At 43.5% G+C, this 20,339-nt stretch overlaps 1 protein-coding gene across 2 annotated transcripts in view; it reads right to left on the reverse strand.

Moving 5' to 3' along the window:
* The window catches only part of LOC132893447 (zinc finger protein GLIS1), a 174,140-nt gene that overhangs the window by 2,105 nt on the left and 151,696 nt on the right, over window positions 1–20,339 (reverse strand). For both annotated transcript variants that reach the window (XM_060932595.1, XM_060932594.1), the window contains exon 9: window positions 7,406–7,545. In XM_060932595.1, the coding sequence (XP_060788578.1) occupies window positions 7,406–7,545 (140 nt within the window). The remainder of the gene's footprint in view (window positions 1–7,405; window positions 7,546–20,339) is intronic.

A 20,339-nucleotide genomic window follows, 5' to 3' on the forward strand; every position in this document is an offset into this window, starting at 1 on the left:
ACAGTGTTACTCTCGCTGTTACTCACTGCTACTCTCACTGTTACAGTGTTACTCTCACTGCTACTCACTGTTACTCTCACTGTTACAGTGTTACTCTCGCTGTTACTCACTGCTACTCTCACTGTTACAGTGTTACTCTCACTGCTACTCACTGTTACTCTCACTGTTACAGTGTTACTCTCGCTGTTACTCACTGCTACTCTCACTGTTACAGTGTTACTCTCACTGCTACTCACTGTTACTCTCACTGTTACAGTGTTACTCTCACTGCTACTCACTGTTACTCTCACTGTTACAGTGTTACTCTCGCTGTTACTCACTGCTACTCTCACTGTTACAGTGTTACTCTCACTGTTACTCACTGCTACTCTCACTTTTACAGTGTTACTCTCACTGTTACTGTTACTCTCACTGTTCCAGTGTTACTCTCACTGCTACTCACTGCTACTCTCACTGTTAGTGTTACTCTCACTGCTACTCACTGCTACTCTCACTGTTAGTGTTACTCTCACTGCTACTCACTGCTACTCTCACTGTTACAGTGTTACTCTCACTGCTACTCACTGTTACTCTCACTGTTAGTGTTACTCTCACTGCTACTCACTGTTACTCTCACTGTTACAGTGTTACTCTCACTGTTACTCACTGTTACTCTCACTGTTACAGTGTTACTCTCACTGTTACTCACTGTTACTCTCACTGTTACTCACTGTTACTCTCACTATTAGTGTTACTCTCACTGCTACTCACTGTTACTCTCACTGTTACAGTGTTACTCTCACTGCTACTCACTGTTACACTCACTGTTAGTGTTACTCTCACTGTTAGTGTTACTCTCACTGTCACTCACTGTTACTCTCACTGTTACAGTGTTACTTTCACTGTTACTCTCACTGTTACAAATGCTGTTACAGTGTCACTCTCGCTGTCAGTGTTACAAACACCGTTACAGTGTCACTCTCACTGTCACTGTTACAAACACAGTTACAGTGTCACTCTCACTGTCAGTGTTACAAACACCGTTACAGTGTCACTCTCACTGTCAGTGTTACAAACACCGTTACAGTGTCACTCTCACTGTTAGTGTTACAAACACAGTTACAGTGTCACTCTCACTGTCAGTGTTACAAACACCGTTACAGTGTCACTCTCACTGTCAGTGTTACAAACACCGTTACAGTGTCACTCTCACTGTTAGTGTTACAAACACAGTTACAGTGTCACTCTCACTGTCAGTGCTACAAACACCGTTACAGTGTCACTCTCACTGTCAGTGTTACAAACACCGTTACAGTGTCACTCTCACTGTCAGTGTTACAAACACAGTTACAGTGTCACTCTCACTGTCAGTGTTACAAACACCGTTACAGTGTCACTCTCACTGTCAGTGTTACAAACACCGTTACAGTGTCACTCTCACTGCCAGTGTTACAAACACCGTTACAGTGTCACTCTCACTGTCAGTGTTACAAACACCGTTACAGTGTCACTCTCACTGTCAGTGTTACAAACACCGTTACAGTGTCACTCTCACTGTCAGTGTTACAAACACCGTTACAGTGTCACTCTCACTGTCAGTGTTACAAACACAGTTACAGTGTCACTCTCACTGTCAGTGTTACAAACACCGTTACAGTGTCACTCTCACTGTCAGTGTTACAAACACCGTTACAGTGTCACTCTCACTGTCAGGGTTACAAACACAGTTACAGTGTCACTCTCACTGTCAGTGTTACAAACACAGTTACAGTGTCACTCTCACTGTTAGTGTTACAAACACAGTTACAGTGTCACTCTCACTGTCAGTGTTACAAACACAGTTACAGTGTCACTCTCACTGTCAGGGTTACAAACACAGTTACAGTGTCACTCTCACTGTTAGTGTTACAAACACAGTTACAGTGTCACTCTCACTGTCAGGGTTACAAACACAGTTACAGTGTCACTCTCACTGTTAGTGTTACAAACACAGTTACAGTGTCACTCTCACTGTTAGTGTTACAAACACATTTACAGTGTCACTCTCACTGTCAGGGTTACAAACACCGTTACAGTGTCACTCTCACTGTTAGTGTTACAAACACCGTTACAGTGTCACTCTCACTGTCAGTGTTACAAACACAGTTACAGTGTCACTCTCACTGTTAGTGTTACAAACACAGTTACAGTGTCACTCTCACTGTTAGTGTTACAAACACAGTTACAGTGTCACTCTCACTGTCAGGGTTACAAACACCGTTACAGTGTCACTCTCACTGTTAGTGTTACAAGCACAGTTACAGTGTCACTCTCACTGTCAGTGTTACAAACACAGTTACAGTGTCACTCTCACTGTCAGTGTTACAAACACCGTTACAGTGTCACTCTCACTGTCAGTGTTACAAACTCCATTACAGTGTCACTCTCACTGTCAGTGTTACAAACACCGTTACAGTGTCACTCTCACTGTTAGTGTTACAAGCACAGTTACAGTGTCACTCTCACTGTCAGTGTTACAAACACAGTTACAGTGTCACTCTCACTGTCAGTGTTACAAACACAGTTACAGTGTCACTCTCACTGTCAGGGTTACAAACACAGTTACAGTGTCACTCTCACTGTCAGGGTTACAAACACCGTTACAGTGTCACTCTCACTGTCAGTGTTACAAACACAGTTACAGTGTCACTCTCACTGTCAGGGTTACAAACACCGTTACAGTGTCACTCTCACTGTCAGTGTTACAAACTCCATTACAGTGTCACTCTCACTGTCAGTGTTACAAACACCGTTACAGTGTCACTCTCACTGTTAGTGTTACAAGCACAGTTACAGTGTCACTCTCACTGTCAGTGTTACAAACACAGTTACAGTGTCACTCTCACTGTCAGTGTTACAAACACAGTTACAGTGTCACTCTCACTGTCAGTGTTACAAACACCGTTACAGTGTCACTCTCACTGTTAGTGTTACAAACACAGTTACAGTGTCACTCTCACTGTCAGGGTTACAAACACCGTTACAGTGTCACTCTCACTGTCAGTGTTACAAACACAGTTACAGTGTCACTCTCACTGTCAGGGTTACAAACACCGTTACAGTGTCACTCTCACTGTTAGTGTTACAAGCACAGTTACAGTGTCACTCTCACTGTCAGTGTTACAAACTCCATTACAGTGTCACTCTCACTGTTAGTGTTACAAACACAGTTACAGTGTCACTCTCACTGTCAGTGTTACAAACTCCATTACAGTGTCACTCTCACTGTTAGTGTTACAAACTCCATTACAGTGTCACTCTCACTGTTAGTGTTACAAACTCCATTACAGTGTCACTCTCACTGTCAGTGTTACAAACACAGTTACAGTGTCACTCTCACTGTTAGTGTTACAAGCACAGTTACAGTGTCACTCTCACTGTCAGTGTTACAAACTCCATTACAGTGTCACTCTCACTGTTAGTGTTACAAACTCCATTACAGTGTCACTCTCACTGTTAGTGTTACAAACTCCATTACAGTGTCACTCTCACTGTCAGTGTTACAAACACAGTTACAGTGTCACTCTCACTGTTAGTGTTACAAACACCGTTACAGTGTCACTCTCACTGTCAGTGTTACAAACACAGTTACAGTGTCACTCTCACTGTCAGTGTTACAAACACAGTTACAGTGTCACTCTCACTGTCAGTGTTACAAACACCGTTACAGTGTCACTCTCACTGTCAGTGTTACAAACACAGTTACAGTGTCACTCTCACTGTCAGTGTTACAAACTCCATTACAGTGTCACTCTCACTGTCAGTGTTACAAACACAGTTACAGTGTCACTCTCACTGTGAGTGTTACAAGCACAGTTACAGTGTCACTCTCACTATCAGTGTTACAAACACAGTTACAGTGTCACTCTCACTGTTAGTGTTACAAGCACAGTTACAGTGTCACTCTCACTGTCAGGGTTACAAACACCGTTACAGTGTCACTCTCACTGTTAGTGTTACAAACACATTACAGTGTCACTCTCACTGTCAGTGTTACAAACACCGTTACAGTGTCACTCTCACTGTCAGTGTTACAAACACAGTTACAGTGTCACTCTCACTGTTAGTGTTACAAACACAGTTACAGTGTCACTCTCACTGTCAGGGTTACAAACACAGTTACAGTGTCACTCTCACTGTTAGTGTTACAAACACAGTTACAGTGTCACTCTCACTGTTAGTGTTACAAACACAGTTACAGTGTCACTCTCACTGTCAGTGTTACAAACACAGTTACAGTGTCACTCTCACTGTTAGTGTTACAAACACAGTTACAGTGTCACTCTCACTGTTAGTGTTACAAACACAGTTACAGTGTCACTCTCACTGTCAGGGTTACAAACACCGTTACAGTGTCACTCTCACTGTTAGTGTTACAAACACCATTACAGTGTCACTCTCACTGTCAGTGTTACAAACACAGTTACAGTGTCACTCTCACTGTCAGGGTTACAAACACCGTTACAGTGTCACTCTCACTGTTAGTGTTACAAACACAGTTACAGTGTCACTCTCACTGTCAGTGTTACAAACACCGTTACAGTGTCACTCTCACTGTTAGTGTTACAAACACAGTTACAGTGTCACTCTCACTGTTAGTGTTACAAACACAGTTACAGTGTCACTCTCACTGTCAGGGTTACAAACACCGTTACAGTGTCACTCTCACTGTTAGTGTTACAAGCACAGTTACAGTGTCACTCTCACTGTCAGTGTTACAAACACAGTTACAGTGTCACTCTCACTGTCAGTGTTACAAACACCGTTACAGTGTCACTCTCACTGTCAGTGTTACAAACTCCATTACAGTGTCACTCTCACTGTCAGTGTTACAAACACCGTTACAGTGTCACTCTCACTGTTAGTGTTACAAGCACAGTTACAGTGTCACTCTCACTGTCAGTGTTACAAACACAGTTACAGTGTCACTCTCACTGTCAGTGTTACAAACACAGTTACAGTGTCACTCTCACTGTCAGTGTTACAAACACAGTTACAGTGTCACTCTCACTGTCAGGGTTACAAACACCGTTACAGTGTCACTCTCACTGTCAGTGTTACAAACACAGTTACAGTGTCACTCTCACTGTCAGGGTTACAAACACCGTTACAGTGTCACTCTCACTGTCAGTGTTACAAACTCCATTACAGTGTCACTCTCACTGTCAGTGTTACAAACACAGTTACAGTGTCACTCTCACTGTTAGTGTTACAAGCACAGTTACAGTGTCACTCTCACTGTCAGTGTTACAAACTCCATTACAGTGTCACTCTCACTGTCAGTGTTACAAACTCCATTACAGTGTCACTCTCACTGTTAGTGTTACAAACTCCATTACAGTGTCACTCTCACTGTCAGTGTTACAAACACAGTTACAGTGTCACTCTCAGTCAGTGTTACAAACACCGTTACAGTGTCACTCTCACTGTCAGTGTTACAAACACAGTTACAGTGTCACTCTCACTGTCAGTGTTACAAACACAGTTACAGTGTCACTCTCACTGTCAGTGTTACAAACACAGTTACAGTGTCACTCTCAGTCAGTGTTACAAACACCGTTACAGTGTCACTCTCACTGTTAGTGTTACAAACACAGTTACAGTGTCACTCTCACTGTTAGTGCTACAAACTCCATTACAGTGTCACTCTCACTGTTAGTGTTACAAACTCCATTACAGTGTCACTCTCACTGTCAGTGTTACAAACACAGTTACAGTGTCACTCTCACTGTCAGTGTTACAAACACCGTTACAGTGTCACTCTCACTGTTAGTGTTACAAACACAGTTACAGTGTCACTCTCACTGTCAGTGTTACAAACACAGTTACAGTGTCACTCTCACTGTTAGTGTTACAAACACAGTTACAGTGTCACTCTCACTGTTAGTGTTACAAACACAGTTACAGTGTCACTCTCACTGTCAGTGTTACAAACACAGTTACAGTGTCACTCTCACTGTTAGTGTTACAAACACAGTTACAGTGTCACTCTCACTGTTAGTGTTACAAACACAGTTACAGTGTCACTCTCACTGTTAGTGTTACAAACACAGTTACAGTGTCACTCTCACTGTTAGTGTTACAAACACAGTTACAGTGTCACTCTCACTGTTAGTGTTACAAACACAGTTACAGTGTCACTCTCACTGTCAGGGTTACAAACACCGTTACAGTGTCACTCTCACTGTTAGTGTTACAAGCACAGTTACAGTGTCACTCTCACTGTCAGTGTTACAAACACCGTTACAGTGTCACTCTCACTGTTAGTGTTACAAACACAGTTACAGTGTCACTCTCACTGTCAGTGTTACAAACACAGTTACAGTGTCACTCTCACTGTTAGTGTTACAAACACAGTTACAGTGTCACTCTCACTGTTAGTGTTACAAACACAGTTACAGTGTCACTCTCACTGTTAGTGTTACAAACACAGTTACAGTGTCACTCTCACTGTCAGTGTTACAAACACAGTTACAGTGTCACTCTCACTGTTAGTGTTACAAACACAGTTACAGTGTCACTCTCACTGTCAGTGTTACAAACACAGTTACAGTGTCACTCTCACTGTTAGTGTTACAAACACAGTTACAGTGTCACTCTCACTGTTAGTGTTACAAACACAGTTACAGTGTCACTCTCACTGTCACTGTTACAAACACAGTTACAGTGTCACTCTCACTGTCAGGGTTACAAACACCGTTACAGTGTCACTCTCACTGTTAGTGTTACAAGCACAGTTACAGTGTCACTCTCACTGTTAGTGTTACAAACTCCATTACAGTGTCACTCTCACTGTTAGTGTTACAAGCACAGTTACAGTGTCACTCTCACTGTCAGTGTTACAAACTCCATTACAGTGTCACTCTCACTGTTAGTGTTACAAACTCCATTACAGTGTCACTCTCACTGTTAGTGTTACAAACACAGTTACAGTGTCACTCTCACTGTTAGTGTTACATACTCCATTACAGTGTCACTCTCACTGTCAGTGTTACAAACACAGTTACCGTGTCACTCTCACTGTTAGTGTTACTCTCACTGTTACAAATGCTGTTAGCATTAGTCTTACCGTTACAGTGTTACTCTAACTATTACTCTCACTGCTACAGTGTTACTCTCACTGTTAATGTTACTCTCACCGTTAGTGTTACACTCACTGTTACTCTCACTGCTAGTGTTACTCTCAGTGTTACAGTGCTACTCTCACCGCTGCTCTCACTGTTCCTCGCACCATTGATGTTGCACTCACTGTTATTCTCACGGTTACAAACGCTGTTACAATGTTACTCTCACTGTCACGCTCACTTTTAGTGTTACACTGATTGTTATACACCGTAGGGTTCGAGTAAACATAAGCCTGCCTTCCTTTCTTCCTTTCTTTCAGTACCTTCAGTGAGGTTGTGGAAGGTGGAGTAGGATTTGTGGTGCTGCTGTGCGGATGATAAATTCTGCTGTTTCTCCACCAGTGTGGATGGAGACGGAGCCTTCAGTGGACTGATTCCTGGAGACAGCAACGGCCCAGATAACCTGAGAGAGAGAGAGAGAGAGAGAGAGAGAGAGAGAGAGAGAGAGAGAGAGAGAGAGAATAGTACTCTTTCTGTTCTGTCGGTCACTTTGCAGTTTTCTGTCCTACAAACCAAAACTTCCGTTCAGCTCTGAGCTACAATCAACCCACTGTGATGTTGATACAAGTTTAAATGATTAAGTTATTATTAAATATTTCAGCTTCAGTGTAGAGTTATACCCTTGTGTTAAGGGGAAGTGTGTGTGTGTGTGTTTGGCTGAAGCTGCAGTAGAGATCAGCAGGTATACCGAGCTCTCGCTGGATATTTCTGTGTAAATCCCGTACACATTTGCCGTGTCAAAGTAAAAACGAACACACACTCGTCATAAAAATGCCCCAGGCTGGTTCTGATCAAGCGCAGGCCTGTGTGTTTTTTCAGCGCTGGCTCAGGAAGTTGTGATTGCTGTAACTGAACAACTAAATCCTTTGTTAGTGCTTTTAAATTCTCCAGCCAGCGTTCAGAAAGAAAAAATAATTTCATTCAAATGACAAACATGCGGCGCCAAACACTCACGCTTTCCTTCTCATGAAACAGCAGAAATGAACCAGCGAGCTTTCAACACAGAATTCGAGACGTAACTTCTCAGAACGGGCGCAAGTTCATCACAAAGGCACCTTATTCACTTCATAGTGCACTATTCGGAGAGTTCAGTGTCTAAAAGATGATATAAATATCATCATAAATAATTCACAAAACACTCATTCATCGTAGGATCATTTTGCAGAAAAAAAAATAATTAAAATATTTTTAAACTCTGTTTGCACTAGAAGTTATTTTGTACTAAAATGCTAAAAATGCATTTAAAAAAGTTAATTCTCAGTTTTAAATTATCATTTTAAAAAAACAGTTACAAACTAATTGCTGATTTGATGTTAAATTTCTGGATTATATTTTCCCTCATTTTTTACTGTGTTTAACTTTTTTTTCTGATGATGATTACAAATCCTAATTGCTGTTTTGTTGGTGATATTCTGTTTTATATTAAATAATATTAATAATATTAAATATTATTCTTCCTTATTTTCAGTGTTAAATCTATTGCATGTGTTTTAATTAAATAATAAACTCATATCGCTTATTTATTGTTTTTTTGGTTACAGATTTTCCCCTTCCTTTATTTAAAAAATTATTTTAATAAAATATATTTTATTAATAGATTATTTTAGTTATACATATATTATTAATACAATGTGTAATTTACAAATTAACAAAATGTTAAATTAAATTAAAAATATTAACAAAACAATGAACTTAAATTAACAAAATATTAACTAAAATTAACAAAATATGTTTATTTAATATTTATGTTTATGCCCCACAACCACCAGTGAGTGCCAGTGATTGTGGATGCAACCCGTCACGATGGAATGACGTCATGTTTCTCCAAGGTGCTGTAAAGATCAGCGATGTTCCTCCGAGATGTTCCGTCGACTCCAGACCATGACATCAGCTCATCCATAACGTCCACTTTCCAGCATTTCATCACGTCCCAGAGTGGGATGCATTTTCTCATTGTGAGTCATGTGTCTGTGGCGTCTGAAAGCCTGCAGTGACATTTCTGACATTTCCGACATGTTCTGCGAGACTCTTCTCAGCTGCCCTGTAATATCTGCGTCCAGGTTGGAATAACCCGCGCTAATCCCGCCATCACGTGTTTCCGTGCTGTATTTTCCCCCCAGGGGGAATCTGCTGTCAGCAGGAACTCAGGAAACAGTCATACTGTTCATATTTTTACAAGCTGCCTCTCTGTGAATCACGGTGTAATCAGTGCCAGGTGGAGTGCAGGAGCTCAGCCTGCAGGAATGAGGGGAATCTTTCATACACTGCCATACGCGTGCGATTCATCTCTCGCTCTCTCTCTCTTTCTGTCTCTGGTCGTCTTGCTCACCTTTACTGCGCTCTTTTTCCAGCGTCTGATCCCTGATCCTTCTCAGGACAGAGACAGAAGTCTTCTTTGACCTTTGACCTCAGTCAGAAAGGGTGCAGTCTGGGTTCCTCTCACGCTGATTTTAGACCAGTCAAGGGCTTAATCTCTGTACGAGTAAAGGCCAGAATTGGGGTTGATTGGACTGATCCAAAATCAGTGTAGGACCACATACACAAAAGGGTCTTATTTGACACTAATTCATGCCGGGAGCAGACGACAACAAAGTACTCAGCCCCTCAAGCCCCCCTCCCCCCAAAAAAAGTATATATTTACCATAATTCCAATTTTTTCAGACTTTCTACGTTTATGCCACAATATTTCAAAGCTAATTCTTCTTTTCCTCCTTTGCTTTGTGCAGCTGGACTCAGATATTCGCTACTCATCGATCTGCAGTAGGAGGAAACAGAACCAGCTAAAATATCTACAATTATACACCATTCGTTCCGACCCACTAATCTGATCAGTCGAGCGGCAGTCCAAGAGCGCTGGTCTTTAGTCCAACAGCACCAGGATGTTTCACTCCCGCATCACTCCACTCATCACGTAAAAATCCACTTCCTCATCCTAACCAGTGACGACAGTCGTGTTATCGATGACATCAGCAGACACGCCATGGCGAATGATACTTTTCAGGAATATACAGTGGTGCTTGAAAGTTTGTGAACCCTTTAGAATTTTCTATATTTCTGCATAAATATGACCTAAAACATCATCAGATTTTCACACAAGTCCTAAAAGTAGATACAGAGAACCCAGTTAAACAAATGAGACAAAAATATTATACTTGGTCATTTATTTATTCAGGAAAATGATCCAATATTACATATCTGTGAGTGGCAAAAGTATGTGAACCTTTGCTTTCAGTATCTGGTGTGACCCCCTTGTGCAGCAATAATTGCAACTACACATTTCTGGTAACTGTTGATCAGTCCTGCACACCGGCTTGGAGGAATTTTAGCCCGTTCCTCCATACAGAACAGCTTCAACTCTGGGATGTTGGTGGGTTTCCTCACATGAACTGCTCGCTTCAGGTCCTTCCACAACATTTCCATTGGATTAAGGTCAGGACTTTGACTTGGCCGTTCCAAAACATTAACTTTATTCTTCTTTAACCATTCTTTGGTAGAACGACTTGTGTGCTTAGGGTCGTTGTCTTGCTGCATGACCCACCTTCTCTTGAGATTCAGTTCATGGACAGATGTCCTGACATTTTCCTTTAGAATTTGCTGGCATAATTCAGAATTCATTGTTCCATCAATGATGGTAAGCCGCCCTGGCCCAGATGCAGCAAAACAGGCCCAAACCATGATACTACCACCACCATGTTTCACAGATGAGATAAGGTTCTTATGCTGGAATGCAGTGTTTTCCTTTCTCCAAACATAACGCTTCTCATTTAAACCAAAAAGTTCTAGTTTGGTCTCATCCATCCACAAAACATTTTTCCAATAGCCTTCTGGCTTGTCCATGTGATCTTTAGCAAACCAGATGAGCAGCAATGTTCTTTTTGGAGAGCAGTGGATTTCTCCTTGCAACCCTGCCATGCACACCATTGTTGTTCAGTGTTCTTCTGATGGTGGACTCATGAACATTAACATTAGCCAATGTGAGAGAGGCCTTCAGTTGCTTAGAAGTTACCCTGGGGTCCTTTGTGACCTTGCCAACTATTACACGCCTTGCTCTTGGAGTGATCTTTGTTGGTCAACCACTCCTGGGGAGGGTAACAATGGTCTTGAATTTCCTCCATTTGTACACAATCTGTCTGACTGTGGATTGGTGGAGTCCAAACTCTTTAGAGATGGTTTTGTAACCTTTTCCAGCCTGATGAGCATCAACAACGCTTTTTCTGAGGTCCTCAGAAATCTCTTTTGTTCGTGCCATGATACACTTCCACAAACGTGTTGTGAAGATCAGACTTTGATAGATCCCTGTTCTTTAAATAAAACAGGGTGCCCACTCACACCTGATTGTCATCCCATTGATTGAAAACACCTGACTCTAATTTCACCTTCAAATTAACTGCTAATCCTAGAGGTTCACATACTTTTGCCACTCACAGATATGTAATATTGGATCATTTTTCTCAATAAATAAATGACCAAGTATAATATTTTTATCTCATTTGTTTAACTGGGTTCTCTTTATCTACTTTTAGGACTTGTGTGAAAATCTGATGTTGTTTTAGGTCATATTTATGCAGAAATATAGAAAATTCTAAAGGGTTCACAAACTTTCAAGCGCCACTGTAACTTGTGAATTAAATTATGAAAGCTCATCAGACGAAGATGGAAAGGAAAAAGGGATGGAAATTTATTTTACCGTGTGGAAACACCTTTAACGGGAACATACAAATCAATACGAGTTCACTAAAGTGAGTGCAGCTACTTCGGGATTAATTTCTGCTCACAGAGCCGAAATAAACAGAACATTTGGTCATATTGTGTCCAAAATGTAACTCGATATTAATTTCTTGTTTATAGATCTGTTGTAGAAAAGCAAGATCACACTCAAGGTCATGCTTCAGTACTGAACATCAGCACAACTGTGATTAGCTACAGGACTCGACCTGCGACCGAATCACAGCCATGCTGATGTTCAGTACAGAAGCATGACCTCGAGTGTGATCTCGCCAGGGACGGATCCAGACCGATGCACGTGTATTGATCAGAAATATATGTGCACCACTTGGCATCGGTCACAGGATGTTTGTTTACTTTACTGCTAGCTGGCTACGTGGGCTATAGCCACGCTCAACCAACAGACCAATGGTTCAAGCGGTGATGTTTACCTGAACTAATTACCTGTATTCTCACGATCATTTGTATAGCGTGACCCGAGACAGAATCTAAGTCAAACCAATAAAACGCTCCAGAAAGAGGTCGAAATTCAAAATTCGCTGCGAATAAGGGGCCGAGACGCGGACGTAGTGGGCTGTGCCTGGGCTGTTCTGAAAGGTCTTGGGGAGAGGCGACTTTCGGTGGCCGAGTTATGAATTTTTAAATCCCAGCGTGCGCTCGCGGCTGGAGCCAGGGCTCATGTTAAAGTTTTCAGCTAGCCGTGCTCGTGCAGGGGGTTCAGGGGTGAATAGCGGGCTGAGCCGCGGTCGTAGCCTGCTGCGGCTGCCCTCTTCGGAAAGGGCTTGGTGTGCTCTATGCCCCTGTGAAAATCCTGAACGATCTGGTAAAATTAGTGAAAATATTTCTGCAAATGTGCAGATTCTGTCAGATTCTTGAGCCGGATCCGTCCCTGTATCACTTAATTCTCCTCTCCACATTCACTGGATATGAGCAATCGCATGCTCTGATTGGCTACTCCACTACTAGGATATCAGCTCCTATCCCATGAGTAGAGAAAAACAAAATGGCGGAGCGTGTTGCTGAACCAAACGAGGATGAAATAAAAACTCTACTCGAAAACAAAACCCCAAAAAATACAAAAAAGCAACAAAATATGGAATAAAAACATTTGATGGTAAGAATGCATTTTTTTTATTTTTCAAGAATTATCATTATTATAGCATTTTTCACAAATTGCTCCTGTCATTTCGCCGGTTTGTTGACATTCTTCTTCTTTAAGCATTAAAATTTGTTGATTTTTAAAAAGTTTTTATTTATCGAATTTGCAAAAAAATAAAAAATGCTCCATTTCTCAAAATCCAGTGAATGTGGACCGCTGAGTTGGCTATAAACCACGTACGGTGAGATTTCACGGAATAATTGTTAAATACGCCACACCTTGAGAAGGAGGCAAACCAGCCCTCAGATCACTCGCTGTCATTTACAGGAACATGTTTAGGAACTTGTAAAGAGAAGATGCTGACTTTTATTCGAGGTTCTGAAGATTCTGAAGATTTTCAGATCAGGTTTTCCTCGAGATTTGAGATTAAGTGTGATTAAGATTCACAGATCCTCTGAAGTGTGTATGCTCATAGACGAAGGTCCGATGGATTTTTATCTAACGCCAGGTTTTGACAAACCTGTAGAGTCTGGAGCACACGCTGACTGATGACTCGGAGCAATCATCAGAGGATCTTCACATATAATTCAACACATGATCAAACAGCCTGTTATAGAGCTTGGAGGAGATTTTTATTCGGACCTTGTACAGCGTAATGAGTAAAAAATGACTTTGCAGGGATGAACTGACAGTAACAGTAGCACGTCGGCACCAGCAGGGGGCTCTCACATGTCATTTTAGACGTTGTACTAACAACATCATGCAAAATGAAAATGTCTGCTACATTCCTGCAAAATAAACTATTTTCTCTCTTCTAAGTGAACAGAATTTACAGAGGCATTCCGGGAAACACAGTGACTGCAGTGGAGCAGAAGGTTTTCAACAGAACCGGAGTGTGGGAACACATCTGTGGAAACGTCTGAGCGTTAGCCGCTGCAAGTGAGTCACTCCTGACTCAGCAGACTCAACTCGGTGATCATGGCTCCTCATGTGAACACAATTCATTCAAACGCTGAAGCAGAAAGAGGGGAAAAAAAGAGGCACTTTAATTCTGGAAAAATATCAAAAGACGTGAGAAGATCAAAGGCCTGGAGCCTGAACAGGAGACGGACGGAAGAAAAAACAAGGTGGATGGAAAAGACAGAGCTGTGGTTTGAACTCGTGTCCAGCACTGGAACGTCATTCCAGAGAGAGGAAAAAGTTCTTCTGTGGATGATGAACTATCGCCGATATTAAACACAGATTCCGAGCCAGACGGATTTTGATGACAAGATCTCTCACTCATGACCCCTGCAGGAATCAAATTCCAGTTTAAATCCATTTCTGAAGGCTTGTGGATGTTACAGGGTCTCTCTCTCTCACACACACACACACACACACACACACACACACACACACACACACACACACACACACACACACACTCACTCACTCTCATCAGTGGGATCAGACGAGACGACTGGAAAGGATCCAAACTGCTCAGGGTTTTTGTTTTTTTTCCCAGCCTGAAGATCCATGAGGATGAGATCTCTGTCCCTCGTTCATCTCGTCTCATCTGTCGCTCTGGAGTGAACGAGTGAATGATTACAGTGAAATATTCTGGTTCTGCTTCAGGTTAAAGCTCCACATCCATGAGGAAAAGATCCGGATTCTCGCTCCATCCTGAAACACTCGGAGTTTAACGAGCTCAGCTTCAGAGCAGCAAGAAACCGAGCTTTAGGGCTGAGAGGATGCTGAAGAGCACACACACACACACACACACACACACACACACACACACACACACACACACACACACACACACACACTGCACAACGTACACACACACACTGCATACATACACACAGCGTGCATACACAGTACACGCACACACTGCATACACACACACACACACACACACACACTGCAAACACACACACACACACACTGCACAATGTACACACACACTGCACAATGTACACACACTGCGCACATACTGCACAATGTACACACACACACACACTGCATACATACACACACACACTGCATACACACACTGCACACACACACACTGCAAACACACACACACTGCACAATGTACATACACACACTGCATACATACACAGCGTGCATACACAGTACACACACACTGCAAATACACGCTGCATACACACACTGCACAATGTACACACACACTGCACGCACACATGCACACACACAGTACAATGTACACACTACACACACACACACTATACAATGTACATACTGCACACACACACACACACACACAGTGTACACACACACACTGCATACATACACACAGCATGCATACACAGTGTACACACACTGCACATATACACTGCATACACACACTGCACAATGTACACACACACAGTACAATGTACACACTGCACGTGCACACACACACGCACTGCACAATGTACACAGTGCACACACACACTGCTCAATGTACACACAGTGCACACACACACTGCACAATGTACACACACACAGTACAATGTACACACTGCACGCACACACACACACTGCACAATGTACACACTGCACACACACACACACACACACACACACACACACACACACACACACACCCCCGTACATACACACTGTGCACGCGCACACACACACACACACACACACAGTACAATGTACACACTGCACACACACACACACACACTGCACAACGTACACACACACACACTGCACAATGTACACACAGTGCGCACACACACTGCATACATACACACAGCACACACTGCACACACACACAGATCACAATGTACACACACTGCACAATGTACACACACACATTGCACAGTGTACACACACACTGTACAATGTACACACTGCACACACACACACACACACACACTGCACAACGTGTACACACACTGCACAACGTATATATATATGTGTGTGTGTGTGTGTGTGTGTGTGTGTGTGTGTGTGTGTGTGCGCAGTGTGTACATTGTACACACTGTGCACATACACACTACACACACACACTGCACAATGTACACAGTGCACACACACTGCACACAAACTGCACAATGTACACAGTGCACACACACACACACTGCACAACGTGTACACACACACACACACACACACACACACACACACACACACACACACTGCACAACATACACACACACACACAGCACAATGTACACACACTGCACAATGTACACCCACACACTGTACAATGTACACACTGCGCACACACACACACTGCACAATGTACACACATTGCACAATGTACACACTGCACACACACACTGTACAATGTACACACTGCACACACACACACTGCACAACGTACACACACACACACACACACACACACACACACACACACACACACACACACAGCACAATGCACACGCGCACACACACACACACACACTGCACAATGTACACACACACATTGCACAATGTACACACTGCACACACACACACACACTGCACAACGTACACACACACACACACTGCACAATGCACACGCACACACACACACACACAGCACAATGTGTACACACAGAGCACAATGTACACACACACACAGCACAATGTACACACGCGCACACACCCTGCACAATGCACACACACACTGCATATGCACGACTTACACGTACACGCTGTATACACAACTCATACACCACATACCCGATTCATACACACTGCATCTGTAATGAATACACAGCACACACACACACACGTATTATACACACAACAAACATGTCATACACACATCATACACCCCCCATACACACCTTGTACACACTGCATAGACAATGAAAACACACCACAACACACCAGAAGGAAAGAAAGAAAGATGAATGACTGAAACGGCCACTCTTTTTCACTAAAATATAAATATTACAGTTCATTATCAGACGTGGAATTCACATCTGTCCTGTTTTTATTTACATTTTAAAATGTGTTCAAAAGAAAACCTACATTAAAAATAATTTTAAAAAAAAGCTAAATAAATGTGTGTAAAAGTCAGTGTCCAGTTTCAGGAGACGTGACAGAAGGTGATGGAAACCGATTGTAGTTGATGACATGCACCACGTACGCACTGCGGTCTGTCCAGATGGGGGCGCTGCTGGTTCAGGGGCTGAATGTTCTAGTGTGAGTGATCATAAGATTGTGAGTTCAAATCCCAGGACTGAGCAGGAAATTCACACATGAGTCATGACCAAAAGTTGTTTGGACTCGCTGGTAAGTGACTTCGGGAACGAACGCAGCTCTGGCCCTGATTTGTGATGTCATTATTCCAAGATCAAAGTAAAACTAATTAACCAATCAGCTCCTCCGAGCTGCCAAGTTTCCTTCGCTATTAGATCTGCATTCCTTATAAACCAGCAGCTTGTGATACAAGGCAGGAGTGAACATGAGCCAAAAACGAACTGGATTTCGGGGAGACGTATAGCGCTAAGGGTCCTGTAGATCTAAAAGCTCCACACGGCGAGCTGCATGCTCTGTTTTCACTGGCATATTTTTAATATTAGCTTCAGAAAGTGACGGCAGGTATTTACAGAGTAAAAGGAGTCTAAATGGGCCGTTTCAGCCAGGGTAAACACATTTAGCAATGAGGTCAGCGGCTGAAGCGGTCCGAGTCGGGTGCGTTAGATAATTTTGTCAAAATGTTTAATGTCCTGCTAAACCGTTTGGGGAAAAACAAGTGCGGCTGCCGGTGTTGACTTTGGCAGCGGCGGCGTGTGTGTACTAGGGTTGGGGCACATAAATCAAACACTGCTCCGTCTTCAGGAAAATGTAAGTCGACGTTTCATACCTGGCTCGTTATAATGTGTCGTTATGTACGCACTTTTGATTAGAGGCCTTGATTCTAATGACATCGGCAAATAAAGTGGTGCCACGGTCGTCACGTGATACGCGCAGGTGCTACGATGAAATTTTTCACTGGGTGGGCAGTTGGAGTGAGGAATAAAACACTCTGTGTTAAGATGTTACAGGAAAATAATCCATGACGGGGTGATGTGATGAAGCAGCGTCACTGTTACCACCATAAAGTTGATTATTTTTCTATAACAGCATGTCCTGAAGTGTTTTATTCCCCTGATACTCATATTTTTTATTGATGAAAAAGTCAGCATTTTTTATCCATTTATAGTTACATTACATTAATAAAATTTAGCAGACACCATTATCCAGAGCAACATACAATATAACCAACATCTAACTCCAACATCCTTCATCACAACACCAACAATTATCATCTAACTCCAATATCCGTCATCGAAACAACAAACATTTATCATCTAACGCCAATATCATTCATCTAAACAACATTTATCATCTAACTCCAATATCCATCATCTAAACAACATTTATCATCTAACTCCAATATCCTTCATCTAAACACCAACATCTGTCATCTAATTCCAATATCCTTCATTAAAACATTTATCATCTAATTCCAATATCCTTCATCTAAACACCAACATTTATCATCTAACTCCAATGTCCATCTAAACACCAACATTTATCATCTAACTCCAATATCCTTCATCTAAACACCAACATTTATCATCTAACTCCAATGTCCTTCATCTAAACACCAACATTTATCATCTAACTCCAATGTCCTTCATCTAAACACCAACATTTATCATCTAACTCCAATATCCTTCATCTAAACACCAACATTTATCATCTAACTCCAATATCCTTCATCTAAACGCCAACATTTATCATCTAACTCCAATATCCTTCATCTAAACACCAACATTTATCATCTAACTCCAATATCCTTCATCTAAACGCCAACATTTATCATCTAACTCCAATATCCTTCAGTGGCAGCGGGGGCGTGGCCAAGCAGCAGTCTGTGAATAGAGGGCGGGGTCGGGGAAGGTAAGTGGCTAGGTCATTACACCTGATGTCAATTTGTGTGGGTGTGTTTGTTGCAGGGATGGAGTATAAAGGGAGGGGGAGAGGAGAGAAGAATGGCTCCCCGACCACAACACTTGAGTGAGTGAGTGAGAGAGAGAGAGAGAGAGAGAGAGAGAAAGAAAGAAAGAAAGAAAGAAAGAAAGAAAGCTCAATAAAGTGTGTGTGTGTGTGAAAACACGAACTCTCGCCTGGCGTGCTTCTGTGCTCCACCCACTTCGGGGTTTACAACAGTGGTGCTGAAACCCGGGAGTGCACAGAAGGGAACCGCCCCATGGAGTGCTCCCCGTTCAAAGAGCTCATCTTTGCCCTTGCCACCGCCCAGCAGAACCAGCATCAAGAGCTGATCACCCTCTGGAAGGAGAAGCAGCAGCAGCGCTTCGAAGCCTTGATGCTGGCCCAGCAGGAAGATCGCCAGGCGTTCCGGCACCGGCTCACGTCAGCAGGGCTGCCGGCTGCCACCACCCTCATGAAGATGGGACCGCAGGACGATCCGGAAGCGTTCCTCACTCTCTTTGAGCAAACAGCCGAGGTGTGGGGGTGGCCGCTGGAGCAGCACGCGGCGCGCCTCCTCCCGCTCCTAACTGGCGAGGCACAGCTCGTAGCGCAGCAGCTCCCTGCTGACAGCCGGCTGGTTTATGCGGACCTGAGGAAAGCCATCCTGCAGCGGCTCAGCCACTCCCTGGAGCAACACCATCAGCGCTTCCGGACGCTGACACTGGAGGAGGTTGGCCGGCCGTTTACATTCAGCCAGCAACTCCGGGACGCCTGCCGGCGGTGGCTGAGGGCGGAAGACCGTGATGCCGAAGAGATCATCGATCTGGTGGCACTGGAGCAGTTTATCTCTCAACTTCCGGAAGGAACGGCGGAATGGGTCCAGTGTCACCGCCCGGCGTCGCTGGAAAGAGCCATCGAGCTGGCGGAGGACCATCTGGAGGCGGCACTGACGGCAGGCAGATGAGGCGCCTCCCCTCGCTTCTCTTCCCCCTCTCTCTCCCCCCCCCCGTCTCTGGTCCCCCTCCCCACCCCGTTCCCCTGTACGAAGGCGGCGGCTGGCTCCTCCCCAGCCGGCCCGTCGCACCCGTGGTGTCCTCCCATCTCCCTCTTCTGTGTCTGTGTTGTCTCCCCCTCAGGTGAGTGACACCCATAACACCAGTGCAGAGGGAAGGCCTCGGCCGGTGTGCTGGTGCGGCGGGGAATTGGGGCATCTCCCGAATCAGAGCCCCGCAAGGGAGGTGGGTGCTGTCATCCGGATCCCCGACGCACCAGAAACCGCCCCCGATCGGGCCGGAACATATCGCGTACCGGTGAGTATTCAAGGGGATACATATCACGCTTTGGTGGATTCCGGTTGCAATCAGACCTCAATTCACCAATGCCTGGTGCAAGGTGAGGCATTGGGGGGAGCACAAGCGGTGAAAGTGTTGTGTGCGCACGGGGATGTTCACCATTACCCT

This window comes from Neoarius graeffei, chromosome 10, assembly GCF_027579695.1.
Source record: "Neoarius graeffei isolate fNeoGra1 chromosome 10, fNeoGra1.pri, whole genome shotgun sequence".
In the NCBI taxonomy this organism is placed as follows: Eukaryota; Metazoa; Chordata; class Actinopteri; order Siluriformes; family Ariidae; genus Neoarius; species Neoarius graeffei.